Source organism: Lynx rufus, unplaced genomic scaffold (assembly GCF_022079265.1).
Source record: "Lynx rufus isolate CCGP_SWC_20201006 ecotype Redwood Valley unplaced genomic scaffold, mLynRuf1.p SCAF_47, whole genome shotgun sequence".
Taxonomy (NCBI): Eukaryota; Metazoa; Chordata; class Mammalia; order Carnivora; family Felidae; genus Lynx; species Lynx rufus.
The window spans coordinates 1,163,526-1,174,852 of NW_025814864.1; the positions used below are offsets into that span (position 1 = coordinate 1,163,526).

The following is an 11,327-nucleotide window of genomic DNA, read 5'->3' on the forward strand; positions in this document are numbered from 1 at the left end:
GGGCGGGAGGGAGGGGGGTATCTGACGAAGATCCGCACGGGGGTTCGAACACTCGAGCGGCTTCTAATTAAAGACCCGCGCGGAGCCCTCGGGGACCCGCCTGACGTCGGCGCGGGGATAAGAGGCGGCGGGTCCAGCGCCCGGGGCGGCCGAGCCACCGCGTCTGCGCCCCGCGCGTCTGTGCGCTCCGCCCGCCAGGTCTGCGCGGGGCATGGAGTAGCGGGGCGCGGGGACACACGCGGGGACAGACGCGGGGACAGGCGCGGGGACAGACGCCGGGACAGTCGCGGGGACAGACGCGGGGACAGGTAATCCGGCCGTGCTCCGACGCGCAGGTGGACTCCCGGGCGGCGCCGGCAGGTGTGGGCCGGGGGTTTCCCGAACCCGACCCTGCGGGCGGCTGGAGCGGGGGTCCCTGTCGGGGACTCCTCGTCGGGGTTCGGGGACGTCCGGCCGGGAGGAGGGGGCGACGCCACACAAAGGCGCCGCTGGGAACTCGGGCGCGGCCCCCACTCGCCGGAGGGCGCGGCGCTGCCCCGGCGGGAGGACCCCAGTCCACGGGCCGAGTCCTCCCAGGATCACCCCTCACTCCCCGCGGGCCGGGGTCCTCCCGGGGTCCTCCCGTCTCCCGTGGGCCGGGCCCTCCCGGGGACCCCTCGCTCCCCGCGGGCCGGGCCTTCCCGGGGTCCCCCCGTCTCCCGTGGGCCGAACCCTCCCGGGGTCCCCCTCGATCCCCTCGGGCCAGGCCCTCCTGGGGTCCCCCCGTCTCCCGTGGGCCGAACCCTCCCGAGGTCCCCCTCGCTCCCCGCGGGCCGGGCCTTCCCGGGGTCCCTTCGTCTCCTCGTGGGCCGAGCCCTCCCGGGGTCCCCCTCGCTCCCTGCGGGCCGAGCCCTCCGGGGTCCCCCCGCCCCCGGTCTCCCCACGGTCTCAGAGGTTAAGAAAGTTGCGCCGATGTCTCCCGCAGCCAAGTGCAAGCGGAGGTGCCATTTCTCCCGAAAGTTGGGAGGGCGGGGGCAGGACCCGGGGCGGGGGGCGGGGGCGGCGCCCCGAGTCTCAGCTCCCAGCATCTCCGCGCCGGGGCCTCCGCGGGTCCCGGGGACACCGCGTCCCAGCCGCCGCCGCGGGCTCCCATCCGCTCGGGGTCCCGGGGGGGCCGCGGCCTCGGGCTCTGCCTGCCCCCCCCCCAAACCCCCGCCGACTTTCTCTCCCGCCCCCGCCCCCCACGCCCTGCCCCTGCAGCGCGCCGATCTCCCTGCGGCCGAGCGAGCGCACGATGCGCGGGCCGGGACGCCCCCTGCTCCTGGGGCTGCTGCTGGTGCTGGGGGCGGCGGGGCCCGGGGTCGCTGCGCCCCGGGAGGCGGCCGACGGACAGACCCTGCTGCGGCTCATCGCGGAGATCCTGCAGGAGCTCCGGAAGGGCCAGGCGGGCGAGGCCAAGAGGCTGCAGCTCGCGGGCCGTAGGGAGGCCTCGGACTCCGCGCTGGACCCCGAGGAGCAGCGAGTGGGTGAGTGCGCTCCCGGGGTGTGCGCGGGGCCCGGAGGGCCCGGGGGTCCGGGGCGGGGCCCCGGGGGATCCGGGGCGGGGTCTGGGGGGGGTCCCGGGAGCCCCGGGTGGGGGTGGGGACCTTCCGCACGTGTGCGGGTCCGCCGCGTCTCCGGAGACACTGAGTCGTGTTTGCTGGGAAATACGGTCCTGGAGAAAACGTGTATTTTAACAGGATAAACCCATTTCTGTTGTTTGGGGGAAAACAACTAGACAATGTGTTTTCATAAAGAGAAGCAAACGGGACTTGGGTGACCGACAGCCCTGCTCCGCTCCGCTCCAGGCGCGGGACCTGTTGCCCAGGTCGGAGCTTGGCACAGAACTGTCATGTGTCACTTCGGAAATGGAAATACTTTCAGCAGAGCGCTTTCAACTGAGGCAGAAGTGCTGCAGAGCGGCCCCCCCGCACCCCCGCCAGAGGCACAGCCTTCCCAGAGTGCCTGCCCCGTGGGAAATTTCCAAAGAAAGCTTGCGAGCTTTTAATGCTTTCATGACACAATTAGGTCAAGTGTGATAAGGTCAGTTTGATAGAGGCTGACGTTCAGACCAAGTGGGCAGGGTCCGCAGGGAACGTTCCCCCCGACCAGGAGTATCTGTGAGAAGACAAAGTGCAACCACACGCCCTCCTAGCAAAAGTTACCACCCAGAGCGGACGAGTGAAAAAGCAGAAACCAAGCCTGGAATCAGAAAGAGTGTCAATGGGGCACTGCCTGTTCCCCCAGTGAAAACTGACAGCTGTCTTTCCCCCGGAACTTTACCTTTTATCTTATAAACCGAGTAAATGGCTATTTCCGTGCATGTACATCAGCCTTGGCAACAGGTGGTTTTGAAAGCATTTAGTCCTTTTCCTAAATAGATACCTAGAAAAAGAGAAGTTTCATGACATTGTTTTTGGTTGCTGTTTGAAGGACTGGGTTTTCGTTTTAGAACTTTGAGAGCTCGTGGGATTTGATTCCCAAGCTCTCCAAAATGAGAATGTCTAAAGCGATTTGCTGCGGGAAACTAACCGCCACCCACACACATTTCTTCACCCTGTAACTTTGCGGTCACTGTCTTTTCCATCAGGGCAGAGACCAGACAAATAATATTGAAGCTTTGTGAACAGTTAATAGTTTATCTGGAGAAAAACATGTCCCTGATTACAAGTCTTCACACAGCAATCAAGGGGGCTCCGATCGGCTTTATCTAGTGCAGGGTAACCTGCACTTTCCAGCAACTGTCCTCAACTTTCGCTTAGATCACGTGACAAAAATGCTTCTCTCAAGCGATGCAATAATTACCTCCTTTCCCTTCAAACAGAAATCGTCCCTCGAGATCTGAGAATGAAGGACAAGTTCCTAAAACATCTCACAGGTAAGTGTCCTCACCTCTCCCCTGTGCCCCATCCTTGGCGCCCTGCGAGCCTCATGACATGCTTCTCCTTCCATGTTCCAGGTCCTCTTTATTTCAGCCCAAAGTGCAGCAAACACTTTCACAGACTGTACCACAACACCAGAGACTGCACCGTCCCTGCATGTAAGTGACAGCATCCGGACGGCTTTGGGAAAACCAGCACATGTAGATACGATTCTCATGTCCTTCTGTCTATACAGTGCCCTCCTTCTAAATCTCCTGTGTGCGAATATATTTCCCCCTATTAACTGTGGAGTTAGGGCGAGCAGACCATAGAAGAAGGTAACTGCGTTCTGTAGCAGCTAGTGCCAAATGGAAAATTATTTACATTCGCTGGAATTAATCACCTCTTGGAACCGGCTGAGCTCTTCCATTCACATTCTTGTTTTGTATATGAATTCTGGCATGATGTCTGTGTTTGTGTCTACTCAGTATGACAAACGAGCGCTAAGAACGAGTTGCTCAGATGACTAGGGTGTAGTTCTGTGCCCTGGGGCATAAAGAATGTGTGTGGGGCCCCCTACCCTGACCAGAGACTTCCTTGTTTCCGTTAGGGATTATAACCTCATTATCTGAGGAAGGACTTCATCGCTGTTTCAAACTTCTCTTCTGGCCTGTCGCTGACCCACAAACGCAGAGTTCGCGCCTCAATCTAGTGCTCAGCCATAGCTTTCTGATCATTCGTCTGTAACAAAATGCATTCCGTTTCTCCCAGAGTGGCTGCTAGTGCTCCTCACAAAACATAGAGTGATGACAAGTGACTTAGGAGCTAGTGACGTCTTCGTTTGCAGGGACTGCACCTTGATTTCATGTAAGGCTCACGGGAGGGAAGTGTGCAGACGCCAGGTGTCTTACCGGCTGCTTTCGGAGACTGTCCGACCAGACTTTCCCGCCCTGCCTTCAAAAGGCAAAATGTAAACACATAAGCCACTTTACAGGCAGGGGAAGTTTTTTTCTGCTTAGGCAGCAGAGTTTGCCCCAACAACAGAGCTGCCAGCAGGGAGGTCCCCGTCTAGGCACGCGTGACGCGGCCAGTAAGACCAGGAGCATCACCTGATGCGGGAGGCTCCCTGTTGAGACGGCGGGTGGCGCCCGGGGCCTCACGGGCTCAGCCGAGGCAAGCAGCACGTGGGCACGCAGCTCTGACTTACTTTCCAGCTCTGTCTCAGCCCACCCATCGTCCAGGCCATTTGCAGCTGGCACGTGTTCTTTTCCCAGCTCCTTCCTCTGAAACGGCATCACCTTCCGCTTGAGAGTAGTTAAGTATTCCAGGGACCAGAAAACCTTCTCGCTTTTATTGTTTAAATGTGTGTATATTTTTATATTAAATCCCATCTTAAAATCACAGGGTCACAGGTTCTAAATTTGCAGATGGCCTCTGGGGCGGTCACTCCGGATCTTTCTTTCATTTATGGACACACAAGCAGACGACCTGCTTCAGTTGCTTGCGCCCTGACACAGAGACGCCACCGCTTGACCTGAGGACACAGTGCGTGTCCACACCCACTGCCTCCTTGGGCTCAGAGCAACTCATCCGTTCTGCGAGGTGGCCGTCAGGGTTCATCACAGCTCCTCTGGGAGGCGGGGGCGGGAGGCGCGAAGCCCACAGACGCGGGCACTGGGCGAGCAGCTGCTTGTGCCGATGTGGCTTGCACCTCTCTCTGCCCACACAGAGCTGGAGAAACGAATCCCGGGAGGTCAGGACTGAAAGGAACCAGAGCCTTCTTACTCAAAGTGTGGTCCCAAGGGGGCGGGGGCTCTTTGGAAGAGCAGAACATGAAGTTTCTCCAGACTGCACCCTCATAGGACCCCCAGATTACTTTAGGGTTGGAGAACATGTGGGTTGGTGGGAGGCGGGGGTGGTGGTCAACCTCATGGCCTCTAGATGTGCTGCAAACGGGAGCCCTTACCTTGAGCGCACACAACACTGCGTGCACGTGTGCTGTATTTGGGAATACTGCACCGGAGATGACTTGGTGTGCGAGGGAAGAGGAAAAAAATGCCAGGAACCCAGATGCCCCAGCCTCGAGCTGTTAGACCTTTCTTTTTTTTTCTCCCTTTGAGCACAAACTATCATGTCCTCTAAATATTTAAGAGCGTATTTTTAGGGGTAGGTTAACCGCTTGTCCAACACGTTGTGTAAATTCATTGTTGTCAGTTTACTTGTTTATCAGAATTTCAGTTAAGAGTATGAATTCCTCCATTTCTAAGTAGGATTTTGAGACTCTTGAGAAGTAATTTATAAACTGCTGTAGCTTTTCCACAGAACTTCAAGCTGAGGAAAGCCCTTTACGGCCATGGTCACTAAACCTCACTTGGTCCTTCTGAGGTAGCACCTATGGAATAATTTAATAGGAAACTAAGTGAGATATTATGGAAAATCAGCCTGTACTCAGAAATTAGCTCACTGCTTCCTTCTGTTATCCAGCCCAGGTCTTTCTGCTCTGTTACTTGAGTTTTGACCCACTGTCTTTAAGTAAGAGGGTTTTGTGTATGATGAACCCAGGTGGGGACCCAGCCTGCACATGCCCTGGAAGGAAGCTGCACAAAACCAAAGCCATTTTGAGGAGCCTGGGAGCCACCACGGGAAGAAAATGGGCAGAAGACTCTGCATCTGGCCTCCCACACGGCTTCCCGTTCCATTCACCTCCTGCCCTGTGATGCTAAAGCCCCTGAAATACCATAAAAGATGAAATCAATGACTTAGAGCCCATGATTTCACATGACAGTCTCCGTATCACTTCCAGGGAATTCAAAATATTTAAAGAAATGGCTTTAGCAGCTGATATTCTTGTTAAAAAAAATGCTGTAAGGGTTGTTGACGTAACTGACAAGGGTCTGTGATTTATTTTCACTACAGACTATAAAAGATGTGCCAGGCTTCTTACCCGGCTGGCTGTCAGTCCTATGTGCTTGGAGGGATAAGGTAAGCCGACCACAGAGTCACTGGCACACACACCAAGGACCGGAGTCCGGTTTGCCATGTGAGAAATTCATGGGTGTTTAGAAACACCCCCCCCCTTTGGCCTAAGTAGCCTTACTTTGAGTCCAGTGACCCTCAGAATATCTCCAAATAACGGCCATCAGTGTAAGGTACCCCGGCCACCTGCACACAGTACCCCAGGCAGCTGTTGTGAATTTTTCCCGTGAGGGCTCCGTTGGCAGAGTGCTAACTGGAAACAAAACCCATTAGTGGACTAGTTTCAGCACGTTAGTGCATAAAACAGGAGGCACGTCTAAAATCACGCCTGTTCACTTTTCGGCTTTCACTCATTCACTTACACTCATAAATGAGTGTATGACTAACCATATCCATGCAACTTTTATAGACATTATCTGGCAAATGTTTGAGTTGGAGTCTATCATCATGCCAGTTAGCTTATAAGGAATAGCCAAGAATAACTATTCTCTTCATATGTTTCTTTCATAGGCTCCGACGGTAAAAATATAAATGCACATCAAGAGCTTATGAACTAAATTTTTTACCTTGGCCTCTTGAGGGCTGATGTGCGACCTGTAACACCAGCGGTCAGCCACACAGATGGCTGAAAGGGCTTATTTTCCTGATGCAAATACCGTGGGTTTCGGTCGCAGAATCTTACATTCACCGTGTGTCTTGTGGGTGCTGGGCATTTCAGAAGCCAAGTCTACCCGCACCAGACATGCTTCTGGTCCTCACATGGCTGTTCCCAGACAATTTATCTGCTGTCCAGAAGCATTAATAAAAAGGGGGTAGGATGCTGTGTTTGTCCAGGGTTACCCTCATTTGTCTCGTGTGAGGGGAGAGAAGTCCTGACGCTCGCTGTGGAAAAGCCGGTGGTGATAAGTTAACGTCCAGACAGTGCGGAGTGGCTGAGCCAAACCTGGGAGCCGGGACTGGCCAGGCAGGCACAGTCAGCCCCGTCCCCAGCACCACGTTGTCCCCGCCAAACGCCCACGGTAACGAGAGGAGCAACATGGGGGTTGGGTGGAGCATGGGGTTGAGCGGGGGATTGCGAGGCCACGTTTTGTGCCGGTTCACCGACACTTGTGTGGCACTCTGCACTTGGGGAGGAGGAAAAGCATGGTTTTGAATGCCAGGGCTGAGAAATGTCGTGCCCTAACTTGACCTCACCTTCTCTTCCATCTGAGTCCTATCCGGTTTCTTCCACTGCCCACAAGGCACACAGAAAAGGCTTCTTTTTTAAAGCAGTGGATGGACTCTCCTGTCTCTGCAGGCGATATGCTCGGGAAGAGGATGTTGTTGTTCGTATTAGGCCTTGCTTCATAGTGAGACCACCAGTGTTTGCAGAGATGAGCCAGGCACGTCCTTGGAAAACAACTTCCATTCACTTAGGGGCAGGGAGACCAAATGCCCTGTGGCCATCTAATCAGGAACATGCTCCCGGTCTCTACACCCATTAACTGTGCCCCCCCACAGTTGGTTGCTCCTAGAGGGACAGCAGGGTGTCCTCACTAGAGCAAGAATGACTGTCGCGACCTAGGGAATGACGTGGGCGTGGAACTAGAACCGAGCGTGGTTCGACCCCTGCATCAGTCCCGGGATGGGCACGTCAGGGCTTTGGATACTCATGGCAACACCGAAAAGGGAGGGAGTCCTGGCGGGAGGAGATGTGGTCTCGGGAAAGGTGCTGATAGTTGGTGCACTTCCCCACCCTGACCCACCGAGTCAGGGTCGGGCTGGATGGTGGGACAAGGGAGACGAGCATGGTGTGTGCCCACAGGTGTGATGCCCAAAGGCCACTGCGCCCACTGTCACACTTGTCACGGCTGTAACTGTGTTCATTTTGGTCAAGAAATGGGTAAAGTTGGAAAAACACAGACATTTCTGCTAACTATAATAATTTCCTAATATTTTTTAAAGATTAATTTCTGCTAATTCCAGAAGTTTTAAACTGCAAGAACAACGTTGGTCACAACAATGTAGACAGGCAGGGCCCTGCGGGTTGGGTGAGGACATCAGTGAGACACAGGAGGGCACTCGCAGGACACACACTCCTGGTCAACACAGCTGCTCCGGTGTGGAGGAAGCGGGGCTCGAACACCTGTCTTCTGCTGCCCTGGCAGCTGCACGGAACGGACACGGCTGCAGGACAGGGTTCCTCGTCCGGCTCCAGACCGAAGCCTCGTCTTCTCCGAGGCTGAGCCTGGAAGCAGCCAGTGTGTATGGGGTCCGAGCACAGGGACTCTTCACGTTTGTGAGCTGAGCACAAACCCCCTTGCCTCCTTCTTTCTGAAGCTCATTAACTGACTGATCCCCTCCAGCCAAAGGGAAACCACAGGCTCCTAGCCACTCTCCCTCATAGTCAGAGACCCACTCGAGACCCTCCCACACACACTTCATCACCTGGTGCCGCAGCTCAGGGAAGCTAGAACCCTGAGCTCTGGAGTGTTTCCAAAGAAATGTAGTTCTGAGCAACAAGGACCTAGTTCAGTCTACAAAATGCAGCCTACTTTCAGTAACCCTGAAGCTTACCATTATTTTTTAAATTAACGAATGATACACCAGTGGTTCGGGTATACTGCATGGAGTGCTAGAATAAAGAGTTTATTCTTGGTTATCGGTTTTGCAAATGCTCATGAAGATGAAGTGTGAAGGCCAATCGACCGTGTCTCAGGACTGCCACCAACTGTCAATCGGTGTGGTGGCCCCAGTTACCGAGGACTTGACAACACACACATCAGGAGTAAGGACTGTCTGCAGACTTTAACAAGCGTTTGGTTGTATTTAGGGAGGTTTTCACCCCTTAGCACAGTGAGCATGTAACAACTGTAGGACCCGGTTATTTTCCACAATAAATGGACTATGCTTTTTGGAACAGCGAAATATACATACATGCAGCCCTTGATCCCTTGTGTTTATAAACACATTATGTTACATAATTCAACATCAAGGTCTTCTAGAAGCGCTAAATGTGGATGGTTATATCTGAAACTATGTTTTTCAGCCGTGAGCAGAGGGCAGAGGGACGGCAGCCCGTGAACCATGAGAAGTGCCTTGGGAACCAACAGGGGACAGAACCTACTACCTTCACGAACACATCCCCTTGTGAACAAGAGATTTATTTTTGCAGACAGACTCTTCCATAATTCCTTTAACTTGTGTATGTCGACACTGTTGGCAGATATGTATTCAGCGAATCAGTGTACCTGACGTTAATACTGGCCACTTGTGATTTTGGAGAAAAAGAAGGAAGGATCCACGTTTGATGAGCAGGGCTACAAAGTGACAGAGAAAGCGATTTCCTTTTCCTAATTAGGTGAAATCTCAAAGAATATTTCTTTAGAAACATAAACAGAATCCAAAACTATATTTTCATACAGCATATGGTATGATTTAATATTTTTATTACTTTTACAATTAAATTCCCAGAGTATTATTTGGAATTGCATGAAAACCCACAAAAAAACGTGCCACGTTTTGGAGACAGTGGAGTGTAAATCAGTGAACATACCCAGGCTCATTTCATTTGTCCTTTGTACAATAAATGTAAGATAGCATCCAGATATTGTGCAATATGTAAATACTGTAAATGCTGAAACAAGTAATAAACAGTGTTTATTATAATGAAGTCTTAAAAGTGACTCTTTACCTCTGATGAGTTCACTGGTGGGAATTCATGATTTACAGACCTATGAAGAGACTGCAACACTGGCAAGAATGTCATGGAATACAAAAGCCATGAATACATGAAGTGGCAAGGCTATGGATTCTTGGAAGGGACAATTACATTGACCTTTTTTTTAAGGAGATGCTACTATGGAACTGTGGCCCGTCTTAAGATAGAGCCTGATATGGTGATGAGTCTTTAATAAATATTTAAATAAGAATGCGGGGCGCCTGGGTGGCGCAGTCGGTTAAGCGTCCAACTTCAGCCAGGTCACGATCTCGCGCTCCGTGAGCTCGAGCCCCGCGTCAGGCTCTGGGCTGATGGCTCAGAGCCTGGAGCCTGTTTCCGACTCTGTGTCTCCCTCTCTCTCTGCCCCTCCCCCGTTCATGCTCTGTCTCTCTCTGTCCCAAAAATAAATAAACGTTGGAAAAAAAAATTAAAAAAAAAAAAAAAAGAATGCATTTCCCGCGTGACATGGTAATCACGAAAACACTAAGAGGTAAGACTTCCGAGTGGCTCTAGATTTTTACAGGTGATCTATTTTGAACAAATGATCGCATCCAATTTAACACAACTGACATCAGCAGGAGTTTCTCTGTTCACATGACTTCTCGCCTGGATACAGCCGTAAGGACAAAGTAGACATGAGTTGTGGGATGTGTCTGAGGTTCATATTTAAGATACGTATTCAAACGGTAAAGAAACAAACTTATAGGGATTCATTCATGATCACGAAGGCAGAGTATGAAATTACTTTGAGATGATTCAGCAACTACTGACTGATGAGGGCAGAGTGTAACTCTGTCTGAAGTGCTCTTTCTTATTCCTATTTTCTAATGGTGGTGAATTACCTGATCTTTCCATCTCAATTCTTTACTTTTTAGGGTATCATCACCAATTTCTCAATACATTTAACCTTGAGAGGTTCCTACTTGTCTGAGGAAAAGTTTTCAGGTAGGACTCTCTTCGGGTGACCCACAGGGAGGCGGACACACGTCCTGCCAGGGTGGTGGGAGAGGCGGCCTGCACATCCTCCAGGTGGGAGGAGACTCCAGAACTAAATGCCCCCCCCCCCACCCCCCCCCCCCCCGCTCCGCCCCCGGCCCCTCAGGGCACCCTGATGGGGCAGCTGTTCCTCTACACTCGTTCTACTGCTGAGCAGTGATCCACTCAAACTTTGGGTGAAGACCGATCGGTGAGTGGTGTTTCTCCCAGGACTCCGGACCACCAGCTACGAATCAGGGTAGAGGCTGGCTGTAGAGCAAGCTGTCACCCATCTAGCCATGCCACCCAGGAGGGCTCCAAGGAGCAGACGGTCTCACTCCACAGGTGGTGGGGTCAGGCAAGGACATTTATGGCTGCAGGGGCCTCCTATTTCTTTCACAAACACTTTATCATAAGTGGAAGCAATACACTTATTTTTGTCATTTTACTTCCTAACACTGAAGATAAACATGCATAGATAGCATCACAGACCGGGGCGCCTGGGTGGCGCAGTCGGTTATGCGTCCGACTTCAGCCAGGTCACGATCTCGCGGTCCGTGAGTTTGAGCCCCGCGTCAGGCTCTGGGCTGATGGCTCAGAGCCTGGATCCTGTTTCCAATTCTGTGTCTCCCTCTCTCTCTGCCCCTCCCCTGCTCGTGCTCTGTCTCTCTCTGTCCCAAAAATAAATAAACGTTGAAAAAAAAAAAAAATAGCATCACAGACCATCTGAAAGGGACAATAAAAGCACTGTTTTCTAATTCTTCACTTATCAATAAAAAAGCAGGCAGACTTCTTAG

General features: G+C 52.7%; 1 protein-coding gene across 1 annotated transcript; it reads left to right on the top strand.

Moving 5' to 3' along the window:
* The first annotated feature begins 1,273 nt into the window (after positions 1–1,273).
* ALKAL2 (ALK and LTK ligand 2) lies at positions 1,274–5,860 on the top strand. Its single transcript, XM_047098331.1, has 4 exons — positions 1,274–1,505; positions 2,843–2,896; positions 2,978–3,058; positions 5,796–5,860. Exons 1-4 carry the CDS (start codon positions 1,274–1,276, stop codon positions 5,858–5,860), a joined length of 432 nt encoding a protein of 143 aa, XP_046954287.1.
* The last annotated feature ends 5,467 nt before the right edge of the window (positions 5,861–11,327 follow it).